This window comes from Tachypleus tridentatus, chromosome 6 (assembly GCF_004210375.1).
Source record: "Tachypleus tridentatus isolate NWPU-2018 chromosome 6, ASM421037v1, whole genome shotgun sequence".
Lineage (NCBI taxonomy): Eukaryota > Metazoa > Arthropoda > Merostomata > Xiphosura > Limulidae > Tachypleus > Tachypleus tridentatus.
Window position 1 is genome coordinate 151,092,212 of NC_134830.1, and position 19,323 is coordinate 151,111,534.

The 19,323-nt window shown below is 31.3% G+C and overlaps 3 protein-coding genes across 3 annotated transcripts in view; 1 reads left to right on the forward strand and 2 right to left on the reverse strand.

Annotated features, from left to right (window-relative positions):
- Positions 1 to 243: 243 nt before the first annotated feature.
- On the reverse strand, positions 244 to 8,539 carry LOC143254060 (ER membrane protein complex subunit 1-like). The gene is made up of 6 exons (XM_076508805.1): positions 8,381 to 8,539; positions 6,696 to 6,811; positions 4,203 to 4,268; positions 2,369 to 2,471; positions 1,585 to 1,746; positions 244 to 355 (listed from the first exon to the last, which is right to left on the reverse strand). The coding sequence occupies exons 1-6, from the start codon at positions 8,461 to 8,463 to the stop codon at positions 280 to 282; spliced, it is 606 nt and encodes a 201-aa protein (XP_076364920.1). The 5' UTR covers positions 8,464 to 8,539; the 3' UTR covers positions 244 to 279.
- Positions 8,540 to 10,068: 1,529 nt separating this feature from the next.
- On the forward strand, positions 10,069 to 15,114 carry LOC143254054 (transmembrane protein 107-like). Its single transcript, XM_076508796.1, has 4 exons — positions 10,069 to 10,674; positions 11,922 to 11,989; positions 13,738 to 13,838; positions 14,943 to 15,114. Exons 1-4 carry the CDS (start codon positions 10,582 to 10,584, stop codon positions 15,104 to 15,106), a joined length of 426 nt encoding a protein of 141 aa, XP_076364911.1. The 5' UTR covers positions 10,069 to 10,581; the 3' UTR covers positions 15,107 to 15,114.
- A 535-nt stretch (positions 15,115 to 15,649) lies between these two features.
- LOC143251783 (neuralized-like protein 4) overlaps positions 15,650 to 19,323 on the reverse strand; it is a 58,302-nt gene continuing 54,628 nt past the window's right edge. Inside the window, exons 25-27 of the mRNA XM_076503026.1 lie at positions 17,705 to 17,817; positions 17,192 to 17,309; positions 15,650 to 16,300 (exon numbers count right to left, since the gene is read on the reverse strand). Of these exons, the coding sequence (XP_076359141.1) occupies positions 16,090 to 16,300; positions 17,192 to 17,309; positions 17,705 to 17,817 (442 nt within the window). The 3' untranslated portion in view covers positions 15,650 to 16,089. The remainder of the gene's footprint in view (positions 16,301 to 17,191; positions 17,310 to 17,704; positions 17,818 to 19,323) is intronic.

Genomic DNA, 19,323 nt, shown 5'->3' on the forward strand with positions numbered 1-19,323 from the left:
CATGTAATTAGGATAACATGTATGTACAACAAATGTAGAAAGGCACAGGAAATGGGAACACAGATACACGTGTAATTAGGGTTACGTGTACAACAAATGTAGAAAGGCAGAGGAAATGGGAACACAGACACACATGTAATTAGGGTTACGTGTACAACGAATGTAGAAAGGCACATGAAATGGGAACACAGATACATGTAATTAGGGTAACATGTACAACAAATGTATAAAGTAAATAATTACTCACAGTCAGCGGCTGAAAATAAACAACCTCCTTCTTCAACCAAAATCACATGTAACGGTTCTCGTGACAGATTCAACACATGCCAGATGCTTGTGACTCACAAATTCACAGCTTGAATGTATACACACATAAAAATATCTTAGTTAATTATAGCTTTACTAAACTGCTTTAATTTAAAATCTCATCTACTGGCAACTGTTTCTAAAATACTTATTTTTAATATTTTTATTTTTGTTTTATTGAAAGTTTACTTGACACAAAGTTCAGACAGGAAATTTGATAAGGTTTATTTTATTAACTGTAATAAATTCAACATTCCAAAACAAATTTGGGCACAAAACTATTTAATGCTTCAAAATAATACATTAGTTAAAAAACAGAACAGATGAATACATAACTCAGAATGATTAAACAGTAAATCAGTCACCGTGTTTCTTGAAATGCTGTATAGTTTCTAATATTTTATTTATATATATAACAAACACACAATACCTACACAAATAGTCCAGTCTTTCTTTAAATGAATACTTTGTAAAATGATAAAACCAACAATCAACAATAGAGGAATGATTAGCCTGTAACCCATCCTTAAATAAAATACCACTTTATACTCTAATAAATCCTCTGAGGATATGTATCATGCTGAGATACAAAATACAATCATAGTTTACTCTAAAATTATGATCTAACAATGGAGCTCATGAAAAAAAAAACATTCAGAGTTGTCTGACTGTAATACTTAATAAAAACAAAAGGTTAACACATTGAGAGTGGTCTAACTGTAACATTAAATAAAAAAAAAAACACTGTACAACTTGCCAGATCAAAGAATGATGTAAAGTTTAATATCAATGATCTACAAACACCTGGTGTTAAGAGTAGCAAGAACACAGATATCTCATCACACACTGACCTAATCCCCTCACAGAATAATAAAAGTAAAGAGAGAGGCCTAATTACAACCCTAGAAACCAGTGTAACATTTCCTTTTACACAATCAAAATGCACAATAATTGTCTCAAACTTACATATATATAGCAGTAGAAACCTTTTCTCCAAATATAATCAACAACCTCCTGCTAAATAAGACTAGAGGCTACAATCAAACATAACAGACTTTATAAGACCAAACGAGCATATTTTCTTCAAAATATAAACATTAGTTTTTGAACAAATGAATCATTTTTAGCTGTACACATTCCGTGAGACAGAAAAACAAAACTCAGAATCTACAAATTAAAGTTTAAACAGCTACATGGTGCACAATCTCATTCAAATACCTATTTGGAATATATTCTTTCTATTTTAGTAAGTAGGAAATTAATGGCAGACACAGTTACCTCGTCAATTCAGTGAGCCAGGGGGCTGGTGCTTTGGGAGACTTCTTCAACGTGCCTTCCCGCATGTTGTACACAGATGCTTGAATGCCACCTCCTGGTTGCATATCCACAAGAAGTACTTGCTTGTTGGCAGCTGCTACATGAATTTTCATGATGGATGAACTACAACATGAAAAAAAGCTTAAGAACATAAGGAAACAAGAAAGTGAAGTAAAATCACCATTCATAGTAAAATAAGAACAAGTAAGTACAGAATGTGGAATATCAGTGATCATTAACAGCATCAAGGGTATCTCTCAACATGGGTATATCAGGTTGCTTCTGAGTGAGAGAGTTGAAGATATCTTGTGCATGCTATGGATATCAGGATACCACAATCTATCTCAAAATATAAATGGCTTCAAAGAAAATTTACATTTTCTAATGCACAGCAGTAAAGTCAAACTCATTTTTAAGAGCTCAGATCATTTAGTCCTACCTGCCTATAGGATTATTTGGTAAGAAAGTTTCTCAGATCATTTAGTCCTACCTGTCTATAGGATTATTTGGTAAGAAAGTTTCTCACATCATTTAGTCCTACCTGCCTATAGGATTATTTGGTAAGAAAGTTTCTCAGATCATTTAGTCCTACCTGCCTACAGGATTACTCGGTAAGAAAGTTTCTCAGATCATTTAGTCCTACCTGCCTATAGGATTATTTGGTAAGAAAGTTTCTCAGATCATTTAGTCCTACCTGTCTATAGGATTATTTGGTAAGAAAGTTTCTCAGATCATTTAGTCCTACCTGTCTATAGGATTATTTGGTAAGAAAGTTTCCCACTTCATAACACCACTTGTAAGATCCCAGCACCTAATGAACTTGCCTCGTCCTTGAACTGTGATGACATCTGAAAAAAAAGTTAAAGTGTGCTCCTATACCAGGATGTAGTAACTACAATCAATAAACACAGTCCTACATAAGGATGTAGTAACTACAATCAACAAACACAGTCCTACATAAGGATGTAGTAACTGCAATCAACAAACACAGTCCTACATAAGGATGTAGTAACTACAATCAACAAACACAGTCCTACATAAGGATGTAGTAACTACAATCAACAAACACTGTCCTACATAAGGATGTAGTAACTACAATCAACAAACACTGTCCTACATAAGGATGTAGTAACTACAATCAAACACAGTCCTACATTACAAGGATGAATTACCTACAATCAACAAGCATGGTCCTACATTACAAGGATGTATTACCTACAATCAACAAACACAGTCCTACATTACAAGAATGTATTACCTACAAACACAGCCCTACATTACAAGGATGAATTACCTACAATCAATAAACACAGTCCTACATTACAAGGATGTATTACCTACAATCAACAAACACAGTCCTACATTACAAGGATGTATTACCTACAAACACAGTCCTACATTACAAGGATGAATTACCTACAAACACAGTCCTACATTACAAGGATGAATTACCTACAAACACAGTCCTACATTACAAGGATGTATTACCTACAAACACAGTCCTACATTACAAGGATGAATTACCTACAATCAACAAGCATGGTCCTACATTACAAGGATGTATTACCTACAATCAACAAGCACAGTCCTACCTACATTACAAGAATGTATTACCTACAAACACAGCCCTACATTACAAGGATGAATTACCTACAATCAACAAACACAGTCCTAGATTACAAGGATGTATTACCTACAATCGACAAACACAGTCCTACATTACAAGGATGTATTACCTACAATCAACAAACACAGTCCTACATTACAAGGATGTATTACCTACAAACACAGTCCTACATTACAAGGATGAATTACCTACAATCAACAAACACAGTCCTACATTACAAGGATGAATTACCTACAATCAACAAACACAGTCCTACATTACAAGGATGTATTACCTACAAACGCAGTCCTACATTACAAGGATGTATTACCTACAATCAACAAACACAGTCCTACATTACAAGGATGTATTACCTACAATCAACAAGCATGGTCCTACATTACAAGGATGTATTACCTACAAACACAGTCCTACATTACAAGGATGAATTACCTACAATCAACAAGCATGGTCCTACATTACAAGGATGTATTACCTACAATCAACAAACACAGTCCTACATTACAAGGATGTATTACCTACAAACACAGTCCTACATTACAAGGATGTATTACCTACAAACACAGTCCTACATTACAAGGATGTATTACCTACAAACACAGTCCTACATTACAAGGATGTATAAACTATAAATATCTAACACTCCTACACAAGAATGTAGGAACTACAAACACCACCACATGAGGAAGCACTACCAACAATCCTACATGAAGATACATTATCTATAAAGAAGAGTTAACTGTTAATACAATATTACAATATCGTTAATACAATTAAACAACTTTTTGTTTAAAAGTTATAATTAATGATGCAGTACTAAGATAACTGTTTTTATTTAATATATTCTACATACAAGAATATTGTGCATCACTGACACAACACAATCATAAAAGAATCAAAAACTTACTACACAACTGGATTAATAAATGTTAAAAGAAATGAAACACAATACCTTGGAAGTGTCCTTGTAAACTCTGAACCTTTTCATGTGGCCCTTTCTCTAATAACTGTCTCCATGCTGCAACACAGTTGACATATGGTGTCAAAACTTCTTTGTACATACGTGTGTATCTTATTATTCATTACAGGAATAATACACAAATATTTCTGACTTTGAAATGCTTTCAAGGAAACTGAACAGTGTGAAGGAAATGATCTTCAATGTTGTTGTTTTTAAAGTGTACACTACACAGGAATCATAAAATGTAACTAATACAGAGAACTGCTTGTATCAAATTGCCAAGAAATGATAACCATCAATTAGTAATATAATTCTAATGTGTAAAACTGAATGAAATCAACATCAATTTGCTTTTAATTTTCAAATATCTGTTATCAGAGAACAGAGAAATAACTGTGATTTTCTTATTTGGGAATAAACATTTCTACCTCTTAAGAGACGCAGCTATTATACTGACGGCAGTCCACGTTCATCTACAGTAACAACATATTACTAATACAGCTAGCCAATAGTGTTATCCAGAATGAGATAACCCTGATTTCATTGGCCATTCTGTAATAATAAAAGGTTAAACTAGAGGTCAATATAGATTCATTTTGCAGAACATCTTTCGTTAAGTGGCCAATCCTCACATATTTCATAGCTATACTAGTTTAGTTGCAATCTAAACACTTCAAAGAAGATAACAAATGAAAATCCATGCTGAACTTTTCATATAAATTCTTAACTTGATTTTCAAAAAATAAAAACAACAGGAATAACCGATCTTATAAAAACACCAGTTGTTCTCTGTCATTCTAATACTAAATGAAATAATCCATTCAGGTAAAAGCTTAAAAAACATTTCTATAAAACAAAATGTAAAATGAAAGCAGCAACCTTTCATTAATTTTGCTTACAAAACTTCTGTATCTTTATAAATAAAGATAATGTAAATGAACGATCAAATGGAAACTTGAGCTATAATTCAACAATAATTTTAACAAAAATTGCTTTGTCTTAATATAGTACAGAATAATTTTGAAATAATTTACAAGGATTACATATACTGAGATTTTTCTAGTCTTGTTTTAAACTGGTAGCAATAAGAAGCATGTGTGTGTGTGTGTGTGTGCATAATTAGAGTAAAGATGAATAATGCTGATTTTTATGCAAGTCAAACAACCGTATTGGTCAAAACAAAAACTTGTGTTTTTTTATTTACATCAAATATACTTCCACGTAAAAATCTCACGACAAAAAAAAGCTTAAAAAATAACAGAATAAACAAAAACTAATTTTAGGTAAATATCTTATACTTAAAGCCATAGTTAAACAGATATTTAAGAAAATCCACAGAAGAGCCCGAATATAAATTTATGTTGCACAAAAAAGAATATATAAATTATCATTTTATATTTTGTAATGAAGCTCTCTTTACCTTTGTCAGTAAATGTTGATGTTACTATGTAATTCAGCCTATGTAATTAACATCCAAACCTTATATAAATGCTTTACTGAATCCCCAAAATAATGACTTATCACAACTTTAGCAACAATAATATACTTGTGTTACTTCAAACAATTAGTAATAATAAGACTTATCGTTCATTGGGCATGACGCAACCTAAATATTTTCCCAAAATACATTTAGTTAAACCATAGCATCTATGTTAACAGTCTTGAACATTTCATCACAGTGCCTGCTGATACCATACTAACATACTAATGAGTTGAGACAAATATCAAAGATCAATATAAGAAATCTATTTAATTCTTGAATCTTATTGTGAGAGATGTAACTGACAGTATATTGTTCTGATATTCCTCCTGTTGTAATCTATAATCCAAATTAAAAAAATAATTTCCTAATTTTAAATTATCATAAAATCAATAATCAATGTACTTTCAACGAGTTAAATAAACCTAGTCAGCAGTACTCAAGTAATTTAAAGAGCTAACTGCATAATTTATATGCAAAAACAGCTCGTTTGGGCTGAGAAAACACTTTACATAGAAGAGCGAACAACGTTTCGACCTTCGGTCATCTTCAGGAACCTGAAGATCTTTTTGCATATAAATTTCTCAACAAGTGGGTTTCTCGTCATCACTGAGCTAACTGCATAGTTAGCTTGCCATCATCTGTGGCAAGTGCTGATAAGTTTTAGTGCAGTATTGTTGTGTTTTCAGTTTAAGCAATTGCATTAATAACCTTTACATTTTTTATTTACACTGCACATGTTGTGAGCAGATACTAAACATGCACATGAATGTCCATAGCAGTGAATGTGTCAAACAAATTTGGTGCCAGATTAATTCAAGGGTTGCAACTCCAGGGTCACACCAACCTTGAAATAAAAAAACAAGAAAGAAACAAGGAATACCATTAAAGGTCCATCAGCCACTGGACCTCAACTGAACTTATTTCTTCCCTGGTCAAGTATAAAAAGCAAAAATGTGCATTTCTTACTGCTCTTCTTCAATAGTAACATACAAATAAATTACCAACAGATCCATTACGTAGGTTCAACAAGGCCAAAACATTTTTCTCTGTGGCCACAACTATCTTTCCAGATTCATCATAGTGCACGTGGTTCACTTCTCCAACTAGTTCCAACTTCCTCCATGGAAAAAATAAATTACAAACATGTAAGAAAAAAAATTACAACTAATAAATCACTTGATATTTCAAAATACATCTAAATATTAAACAAAAACTGAACAAAAATTATAACATACTTGTACCTACCTAACAAACCATTTTCTGAATCTTTGTGTGTGTATATATAATATTTGTAAATTCCTGATACCTGATTAATTCCATAAAATATTTTTGTTTTCATTTCTAATGGCAAATTACTAATTCAATGTTTCTAATTCCAATTACAGTTTTCCCAACTATATTTTTACCCAGTTTCATTTTTAATATTAAAAAAAACTAAAATTACCTTAATGAAAAGAAGAGATATCAAGCTAAGTTTCAGAACTACCACAAGAGTTCAGTGTCATAAAGACTTTTAACAATGTTATAACACTACAGGTACTGTTTCTGTTACTTCTAAGTGCTTATTTTATTCTCTCTTTGAACTGCTTGAAAAGTTTCCACATACCACACAAAAGCTTTTCTTCTGTTAAAGGTATTTCTTACAATGGATAAATTCAAGCACCCAGGTTTGAGTTTTATAAACACCACTAAACTTAAAATCCATACACATTATAACAATCCAGCATAGAGTAAAAGTTGAAGATTACTGCTCATGTAATTCAGCATGTTACATCATGTAAATACAAAAATTTTTGGGAGATTAATAGTTGACCACCAATGGTACAACTTACTATAACATGGCTCCATTTCCAAGGGACCATCTGGTTCACATACTTCTTTATTAAGACATAGTATATAATGTACTGATATATCAATATCCAATATTGTAATATCAGTTGAATAACTTTGGGAAAGAAAGAAAAAATGTTAACCAGAATTCTCAATCCTAAATGCTAAGAACAAACACTATGTGTGGCTTGACACCGTCTAATTCAAGTAAAGATAAATACAATGGAAGACAAAATTTGGATAATAAATCTGTTTTTAAATACAAAAAATTAAATCAACTTGACTACTTTAATAATAATTTAATAAGTTGTGGCTGTAATATTGGGAGTCAAAAATTTCCCCAAGATATATTTATTCAAAATTACTAACAAAATATAGCTAACACATATGCCAATAAATTTTTTCTCTGTTAATTAATAAAAATTTGATGCACACTTTCTTATTAATAACTCTTGGGAAACTTGCAACTGCTTTATTTTTTGAATAAAACCTGCTGGTGTTAAAGAAATGAGTGAAACCGCTATACCTTTAGTGTAACATCAAGATGTTAAAAAATTTGAAACACCCGATATAATGATCCTTCGAGTATATAAAGTAATGTGATTAACTGTTATTGTTATTTCTGAAAGTCAGCGTTGAGATAGGTGATATTTTATTTAATAAATGTCTATTACTTTTAGTTTTAGACCACATGGACCTTGTAGTTAAGCCTACATCACGTATAACCCTTTAATTTAGGCTTCTGTAGTTGATGCAACACGAGAAGCGTGTAGCCAGCCAAAACCAATGCTAACTATCCATGTACAACTTTAAGTTAATTAGTCTACAATGCTTTAAAAATAAACTTTCAAGTTACCAATCAAATTTTCCAATTTGATCTTCGTAAAGGGATAAAGAATCATGGAACATGCAAAACAAAACAATTAACAACGAAATCATTGTCTTTGAATTCACAAGTTGTCACAATTCACCATGCTGAAGTTATCACCTATATTTACGAAACCAAAATGCCGAATTGAGTGTCTTATTCATTAACATTAATAGCTAAAGTCGTAATAAAATTTAATTCCTTTAAATGAATAAAAATAACAGTAATAATAAAACTGAAGTATTACTAACAAATCTGCTCTTTGTGGAAGAATCCAAAGCTATTGTCGATCACGTATACATTGTGTAACTAAACAAAAGCTGTGATTAACAAATACTATAAATAATTTTAAACACACCTAATTATTTCACCATCTTTTAAAACAAAGATGCGCAGTGGAATATTTGTTGTTGCTCAGTGCAAGAAATGAACGCTGAATTTTAGCGTTATATGTCCTCAAGCTTATCGCTGAACCATAGCTTTAAAGTACTGTCAGTATTTTTCTAGAGTTACGGATTGTTTCATTGTCATTCATTGGTCATGGGTAAATTTGAGAATTGTTTGTTTGTTTTTGAATTTCGCGCAAAGCTATTCGAGAGCTCTCTGCGCTAGCCGTCCCTAATTTAGCAGTATAAGATTAGATGGAAGGCAGCTAGTCATCACCACCCACTGCCAACTCTTGGGCTACTCTTTTAACAACGAATAGTGGGACTGACCGTAACATTATAACGCCCCCACGGCTGAAGGGACGAGCATTTTTGGTGTGACAGAGATTCGAACCCGCGACCCTCAGATTACGAGTCGAACGCCTTAACCCACGTGGCCATGCCGAGTTAAGTTTGAGGATGTATAATATTAAACGCTGGAGTTATATCGTTTTATTCTTACATGAATAGAACCTACACTACTCTGAGTAATTGTTCTGAAAAACTTACTCTTAGTTGGAAGTTTATCATTTAGGTTAGACCATTTTTCTTGTCTTTTGTAAGTTTGTTTTGTTGAATTTCGCGTAAAGTTATTAGAGAGCTATCTGCGCTAGTTCTGTAATTCTAGTGATAGACTATATGGAAAGCAGTTAGTTAACACCACTCAGCACCAACTCTTGGGCTACTATTTACCAACGAATAATGGGATTGACTATAAATTATAACACCTCCATGAGCGAAAGAGCGAATATGTAGTGATGTACTTTTATGAGAGAAATAAATTAGTAGACTATTTTCTCGACTGTCAACAGATAGTAATAAGCAGTGAGTATGAATAAACCTGTAGTTTAAAAGTTGCCTCATAATCAGTTTGGGAAAACATTTTACAATCATGTACCTTAAAATATGTACATTTTATGAAGAGCTAATTGCAACGAAAACTAATTTACACAATCATTGCTGTTAATTGGCATTATGTTGGAAAATAACGTATATTTTGATATATAACACATTCAAATGATTGTTGAATTATTTTCATTCTTTCAATTTAACCTTATTTTATTATGTAACTACACCTGTACCAGCAGAAGATTTACATTACCTGTTGTTGTTTTTTTAAGTGACCGGCTTGGTACTACTAGAAATTTTTACAACCACATTAGCCAGTTTTTCAGGCTAATGTGAAAATATGTTTTACAATTTCTTCTTAAAGAATATTGTTTTGTAGATGGCAGTGCAGTGTACCTGAAGGTAGCAAAGGTGTATCGCAAAATTAAGTAATATCAAAATAGTTATTACGTGTTTTGTATTTTTATATCTTTGAAATAAAATTAAAAGAAGTCTCAAACTGAAAGTTAAAGTATAGAACGTTAAATAATGTCTGTGTACATTACCATCAACTTTTAAAATATTAATTAAAAATGTGCTTCTTAAAAGTTGATGACATTTGATTGACGGTATTATTTTTAAAATTATACTGCAGACATTAATTGATAAGTTTGTGACTTATCACTTAACCAACTTAATATTACATTGATGATGGTGTTGGTAATACTACTAGTAAAAGTTGGAATGTTTATATGAGCAACATATTAACACTTCTGAACATTTTGTTATGTATTTCAACAGTGCAAGTGACATACGAGTAAACTAACAGTAACAATGATTTTCTGATAGTGTTAGATCCATTATTTATCGGTCTGTTATTTTTGGCTGCGTTTCAAGTAGAACTGAAGAATTCAAAGTGTTCACTTTTCGTGTACGATGACACAGTTAGAATACAACAGTTTAATTCCTTCCAGGTTTTTAATCGTATCATCCCATCTTCTAGTATTACTCACTGTGTTTTGGTCAAGAGTAAGTGACTACTTTTAATTAGCCTAGTGAAAACAAAACTTAAATAACCTTATCTTAATTAGAACAGGTTGTGTACAGTTAATTTTACATTGCTTTTAGCTGAAAGTAGAATTTGTTAAAGTAATATTCATAGGATAAAAGAAGTACAAATTAATTTTTTGTTTTTCAAAATTTTGTACTGCATACTTAAGTAATTTACACATTTCAATAAAGGTTTAGAAAAAAACGACCATAAATGTAGAAAATAATTTTTTTATTTTAATGTGTTGATATAAAAATCTTTTATATAAATCCCAATGGAACTGCAAAAACAAAACATTGGTTTAAAAAAATTATATATATATATGTGTAGAATATAAAAGAAATTTTTTCTCGACTTTTTATCAAGAACCCCTAATGAAGGCCTGCTTATTCCTTAAAGGGTTATCATAGTGTTATACAGATCATTATGGAATAAGCAAATAATAATTTACAGCTTACACAGTTGACAGAGGTAGTTACCCACACTGTACCATAAATGTGGTTGCAGAAACTCACATAAATGCCATCAGATGAAATTCTTTCCAATTTCTAGTTTCACATTTTATTTTTATTTTTTTACCAACTCCATATTTTTATGCTGCTTAATTTTAAAGTGCTGTGGTAAATAGGTCATTTGTTGTCTCTAAACATTGTTATAATAATTCTAATAAGAGATTTATGTTTGTTTTGCATTTCATGTTTGCTTGGATGTTTTTAGTTCTCAAAACTATAAATAAGAGAATGAAAATGTAATTTTTCTAAATTGTTTGCTTCATGTCAAATCGATACTTTTAAACTGTTCACATTTGGCCATACTCAGATAACTTCTGACATGAATGACAAAAGTTAAGGTTAGATACTAAATTTCACACAAACCTCTAAGTTTTTATCAAACATCATTGAAAAGAATAAACAAATAAGAAGGAGAGGTTACATTGAACCATTGTATGGCTCAAAGCAGAGGAAATATGCAACTGTTTTTAATGCAAGCCTAGCCTCATTTTTTAAAATCTGAAACCAACATTTTCATTGTACTGTTCTCAGAGTATAACAAAATTAGTTTAATAATTAACTAACTATAAACAATTCCAGACTTGGATGTATGAAGGTACACACACTCAACAGTGGCTCTTTATTCAAAATACTGACTTTGCTGTTGACCTATGAAACTTGTATATGTGCATAAGAAAAGCTGGTTCTCTGATACAATTTCATCTTTTTTATAGGAAGAAAATATTAAAGCATGCCTTGAATTGTCTTATTCTGATGAAAATTACAAGAGAAAAGATACACAGTAAGCATCTTTTCTTTATGCTAGTTTGTAACACACAAACAGATCTAATAAGCATCTTTTCTTTATGCTAGTTTGTAACACATAAACAGATCTAATAAGTATCTTTTCTTTATGCTAGTTTGTAACACACAAACAGATCTAATAAGCATCTTTTCTTTATGCTAGTTTGTAACACACAAACAGATCTAATAAGCATCTTTTCTTAATGCTAGTTTGTAATACATAAACAGATCTAATAAGCATCTTTTCTTTATGCTAGTTTGTAACACATAAAAAGATCTAATAAGCATCTTTTCTTTATGCTAATTTGTAACACATAAACAGATCTTGAAATTAGTGTAGTAATTTAAATGATTTTCAAACTGTGTGTGTAGATTCAAGTTTTGGAACATGCTGTACTTTATTTCCATGGGTACTTGCTGTTCGACATTCTGTTTCATACCACAGACTATATTTGTACAATCATACGTTAAAATACGAGAACCTTTACTACTTGTCCAGGTGTGAAGATGAAGTATTCCAGATACATTAGCGACAGTTAATGTTTTATTGTAAAAATAAAGTAAGGCATATCAATTTTATCCACCAATAAAATGAGCTTTGGACTTCATTATTAGGTCTAAACATTCCTGTCAAATTTACAACAGGACAAAAAATGTGCAATCCTCCAAGAGAACTCTTACCTTGAAAACTAGCTTTAGAAATGTTCAACGACAACAGATAAAGGAAGAAATACAATCCAGATTTAACTGTACGGTTTTATGTATGTTAAAGAATTTAAGGTGCTAAATATAAGAGAGTTTTTAAACTATTTACATTTATAAATATAAGGTATAGCCATTAATCTGATTACCAGTGAGAATAATTTTGACAGACACAAGCAGAGAGCCAAGAACAGTGATTCTCAAACAGTGGTATGTGAAAATGTATCTTCAGGTTGACCTGAAGATGACCTAGAAAGTTGAAACATTCTGTGGTTTATTAGTAAACAATCCCCATCTAAACTTTCTACATACATATATATACTTAACTTTTTTCACTTATAGACTAATCAGTATTTTTTTTTTTACCCATAAAATAAATAAAAATGGTACCATGTATTCTTCAGTCATGTTAGAAAAACAGTTACATTCTTTCCATTAATAGGTGATTAAAATATATACATTTCTGTTACTGGGATTTTATCTTTTAAAAAAAATTAGGCCTGGGTTTTAAATTCTAAAATATTAAAAGTAGTATGTGAGCTGAAATGTTTGAGAACCTCTGGTCTGGAACATACAGCTTACTTGTAAGCTGGACATAAGTCTATAGATTTGCAGGTTTTGAATCATTCTAATGCCCAAGTTAATAACAAGTTAAAGGTTGTTGTTTTTAATATAAGAATTAGAAAGTTACCAGTTTATGTACTTGTTCAATGTGAGAGTCTCTAAAACATGAGTGAAGGGTCTGATATGAATGCTAACCCCCATATTTGACTCCCTGGGAGGCTCTAAGGGTATCAACTTTTGTTAAATAATAGCACAGATATAAAATATTAAATCATAATTAAAAATCTCTGTGTTTATACCACATAGAACTTTCCTGAATAGATTTATGACTTATTGAAGGAAGAATCGTGGTAGTCTTTAAGAAATATTTTTGTGTTAGGTTATTGCCTTAGACCCACCCCTCACACTACCAAATGGAAATTCAATTATTTTGATTTTTATGCTAGATTATAGCTAACACTAGTTTTTGTTCTGATGAAGGTTTTTAGTTGGAGTTTCCTTATCTCTGTTCTTTCTTCTCACCGAAATAATTGGATTTTTTGGGGGTATGTCAATATTTTGTCCAAGTCAAGATATATTCTGTATCCTTTACTTTTGTGTATAATTGTTGATTCATTATAAACTAACATTAGTATTCTGTTGATATATGAAGGTTGGTTTTTTTAATGATTATTTTAAACCTTGCAGAATACCAGTGTCCAAAATGCAATATTAAGTACTACTATTAGTTATGTACTTTATTTCTTTTGCTTCCAGTCAAACAACAAGAGGACAATCTTGTCTTTATTTTTAGAGTTAACAGCACCTCTAAAACAGTTTTTAGTTACTTATTTAAACATCATTTGCAATATTTAAACATTTTATTATCATGTAACCTACTAAAAATGTGTAGTTATTTAGTTGAAAAATATTGTAGAATAATTTTATGGATTCACTGACACATAATTTTTCACCAAATGAGTTATATCTATCCATGTTTTTATTCATCATATAATATGTTCCAAAAGAGAACCTTAAATTTAGGTTATAATTGTTGGAACTTACTTCATTCTGGTTATAATATGTTCCAAAAGAGAATCTTAAATTTAGGTTATAATTGTTGGAACTTACTTCATTCTGGTTATAATATGTTCCAAAAGAGAATCTTAAATTTAGGTTATAATTGTTGGAACTTACTTCATTCTGGTTATACTTGCTCCCAGAAGTGTTATGTAATGGTGTTTTGTATTTTATTAGTTTGAAAATGTTATTTAGAATAGTGATGAGACAGTACCTACGAAGACTGCACCCTATGGTGTAAATTTTACAGATTGGGTGCTATAGTAGCACCCTTTGTCTTTAACCAGTAAACTTAAAAAAACATTATTCAAATATATGTTGTCAGGGAGAATAACTCACTGCCCTAGAAGTGTTGGTACTATGTACACAACGGTATACTGTTGGTATTCTGTCATTGGTAAGGTAAGGCTGCATTAACCTCATTACAGTAATACTTAAATTGACAAGTAAAATAAAAATGTTGAACATGTGGGTGGTTGTTGTATGTCCTGGCATAGTTTTATAATTAAGAATGATTTGTGTTACCTAAGACTAGGATATTAGGTCTTATCACTTGAAATCTAAGATCTTCTGCCATGTTTAACTGCAGTATAAATAAAATTTTACCATTTCTTAACATCTTACAGCTATAATAACACACTCACTAGGAACCATTGCCATGTCATATTTTATTGCACATTCGTGGGATTGTGACTTGTTTTGGTGGATATTTTGTTTTTCCAGTGTCATGCCAGGAATTACAGAAATTATTATTATTGTAAAGGTGCTTGGGATGAATAAATCTATATAAACAAATAATTCTGTAATTAATTCAAGCTTCAAAACAATCAGCAAGTTTGTAGGGCTCTTTCTTTGTACTCCAGAATTTTAATGTTAAGTCTTTCAGTTGTACACCATTATTAAGAGACCATATAATGAAGTGAAAACTGGATCTATGGTTTTGTTTTCTTCTGTAGTTAAACCATTAACTTGCCCGATGTCCATTTGTTTCCCTCGTCACATGTCACACACAGTAATAGTTGACATTTGTTGCTTGCGGTTACGAGATTTCGAGCCTACCTTTCTAATTGTACGCCTTTTATTCTGCTGTGAATCCTTGTCCTCAAACTTCAGCACTAATGTTTGTTACAAAAAACATTCTGGAAATGAAAAGGAAGCACCACCTTGTGGTGCAGTGGTAAACATCTCCATGAATTGTGAAGTGTCATAACTTCAGAAAGCAACGTTCCATCAAGTTTGATGATTTTAGGTAGTGATAAGATAAAATTGCAATTTGATACAAGAAGGAAAAAGGCTTAACAGGTAGTTACCAGTGAACAAGAAAGACCAATTATTTTCACATAATCAGAAATAATTTTACTTTAAGTTTCTATCAGATCATTTTCTGTTTCATATATCTACATAAAATAAACACATCACAACTTTGAAACAATGATTGTACATAATGTCTTCTGATATTTACAGAAAGTATTAATGTTTTCACATATTGTGTGATTAGAGTATTTTAAGCTGCATACAAATGTACATAATTTTGGAACAAAATAAGAACATATATTATTCCTAAAACTACATTATTCTTTGTGAAATATTGTAAACAGAACATCATAATATTAATGCACAGGAATGTAAACTTAGGACGAGAATACTGAATAAATAAATAAGTTACAAAACACAAGATAAAAATCTGTACAATTTCTAAATGAAAGTTTCCATATTACACTGTTTGTAATCTTATCAACAGTACATGCAATATGATGAAAACAGCATTTCTTTCTAGAGTCCTTCTAGTCTTACTAGAAGAGAATGTAGAACAGTTGAATTCTGTTCCTTCGTAAGCCACTCAAGTTCACTGTTGCTAAAATGAAGATCAATTGGTTCTACAGCTCCAAGTCGCTGGGGCCCGGATGTATATGATCCAGGTCTAATGTACACTTGAAAGGCTACTCTAGCCTGAAGAATCTTCAGAGTCTTGGAATCATTGAATCTATCATAAATATTTTATTAAACAGTTAGGTAAGACACAACTATGATTTCTAACTTTAAGAACTAGATAAGTATATATACATACTCACATTACTGTTCAGAGTGACATGTGATGAATGTTTATTTACAAATCAAGGCAGTAAGTTAGTTTTGAAAATTGTGTACCCGAATAAGAAGGTATTTGCAAACCTTGTGGCTACTTGAAGAGGACAGCTTAGGTTAATATCTATTTAATACTTTTTACATCAATTTAGACTACTAGTAGTTTCTTTCAAACAGATACAAACGTAATTACTTGCCACACATTTTATTTGGAGCAATTCATTAGAATCAGTTTCATCTGTGAACATTAAAAACACAGTTACGATGTCAATTAGAAGTCAAATTTTTGGAGTTTCTATTTAAATGTGAATTGTGCCATAATAAACGTAACATTTTCTTTCACAGAACCATAGTCTCAGGCTAAAGCTGTTATTTCTTTGATATGCCAATGAAACTATTGTAAGAAACAACAACAGTTTTAAATTATTGGTTTTCTGAGAGGTAAAAAGCCAACCACTTTCCTTCTTATGAACCAATAACCAATTCATTTACAGTCATGTGGATGTCACCCCAAAAAAGTTGTCTTTTACTACAGTTTACTAGCTGGAGTAGCCATCTGTCAGACAAGTGAAATAAAAACTCGTTTGTAACAAAGGGTAAATATTGTGCTACTGTTTTTTGTTTCGTAACATAATAAACATTAAAAGGAGCAATGAAAAAAGAAAGACAGTGTTTTCAAACATTCTATCAATGTGAAATCAGATGTGTCTTTTATGTTATGCCAGAGAATGATCACAGATTGTAGATTACTAAATACGAAAACTAAAATAATGAAGCAAATTTCACATACTCGTGTCGTGGAGAGAATGTCGTACATCCTGCATACCTCACCGTGGGAGAGAGTATGATCTGTTGGGAATGGTTATCTGCTTTCCCTGATTTACCACCTGATCCAAGACTTATTCCGTCTGTAAATGTAGAGAAACATCTTTGAGATAAAAATTTAGTGGTTACCACATAACCCCCAAAACAAAACCACTGACCATCATACAGTCTTAAAAACAAAACCACTTAACACTATATAACCTCAAAAACAAAGCTACTTGATATCATATAACCTCAAAGAAATATTAAAGAAAATATAACATCAAAATCAAAGCTATTTAAGATCATTTCTCAAAACACAGATCATCATATAACCTTAAAACCACAGACCATTGTATAATCCTAACAAAACTATCTGCTGCAAGACATTTAATTTTACTACTTACTTGTTATTTGCTTTTCTGAACATAAAAAAATCAGAGTTTTTGTACACAGAAACACAGCACTTAATGTTGGCTACAAACTCTAATGAACAAACCTGGAGGAAGGAGTTCCCCTCTATCCAGAATTCTTCTAACTACTCCCAGTCGAGTTCCATGAAAAGCTATGTGCCAATCTTGAATATTGTATGGATCCACTTTATTAGGCAACCTGGGAAAAACAATATCTATGAAATGATAGTTTAGTAAGTTATGATGTAGACATTCAATGCTGCACACAAAAATGGTGAAGATTACTTAAAAAAAATAAAAATAAAATTATTTGATGCATCACTAGGTAATTAATACAGAAATATGAAAAGCTTATGAAGTCATTTCTACTAATCTAGTAATTACAAATATATAATACAGTGGATACAATCTATATAATGTTTAAGTGAAAAGTATTTAACCCACGGAAGAAAGTCAACAATGAAAAACAAAAGTTTTTTCCGTCTACAAATACTCGGATAGTAATTAAAGTACCGTCTACTGATCTTGGTGTTTCTATTATCTTATATCATAGTTCTCATTACACTTTTGTAAAAGGAAAAATATACTTTAACGAGGAAATTCTTAGAGCACTTCCACTACTAGTAATAAGATACATTAAAGTTTAGTATGGTAAAGTGAAAAACTGCACTAAAAATATAATCTTGATTTGTGTGTATGAAAGGACTTACATTATCAGTTACACATTCCTTGTGGATTAATGTGTATGAAAGGACTTACATTATCAGTTACACATTCCTTGTGGATTAATGTGTATGAAAGGACTTACATTATCAGTTACACATTCCTTGTGGATTAATGTGTATGAAAGGACTTACATTATCAGTTACACATTCCTCGTGGATTAATGTGTATGAAAGGACTTACATTATCAGTTACACATTCCTCGTGGATTAATGTGTATGAAAGGACTTACATTATCAGTTACAAAATCCTTGTGGATTAATGTGTGTGAAAGGACTTACATTATCAGTTACACATTCCTCATAGATTAATGTGTATGAAAGGACTTACATTATCAGTTACACTTTCTTCGTGGATTAATGTGTATGAAAGGACTTACATTATCAGTTACACTTTCTTCGTGGATTAATGTGTATGAAAGGACCTACATTATCAGTTACACTTTCCTTGTGGATTAATGTGTATGAATGGACCTACATTATCAGTTACACTTTCCTAGTGGATTAATGTGTATGAAAGGACTTACATTATCAGTTACACTTTCCTAGTGGATTAATGTGTATGAAAGGACTTACATTATCAGTTACACTTTCCTAGTGGATTAATGTGTGTGAAAGGACTTACATTATCAGTTACACATTCCTTGTGGATTAATGTGTATGAAAGGACTTACATTATCAGTTACACTTTCTTGTGGATTAATGTGTATGAAAGGACTTACATTATCAGTTACACTTTCCTAGTGGATTAATGTGTATGAAAGGACTTACATTATCAGTTACACATTCCAAGTGGATTAATGTGTATGAAAGGACTTACATTATCAGTTACACATTCCTTGTGGATTAATGTGTATGAAAGGACTTACATTATCAGTTACACTTTCCTAGTGGATTAATGTGTATGAAAGGACTTACATTATCAATTACACATTCCTCATGGATTAATGTGTATGAAAGAACTAACATTATCAGTTACACAT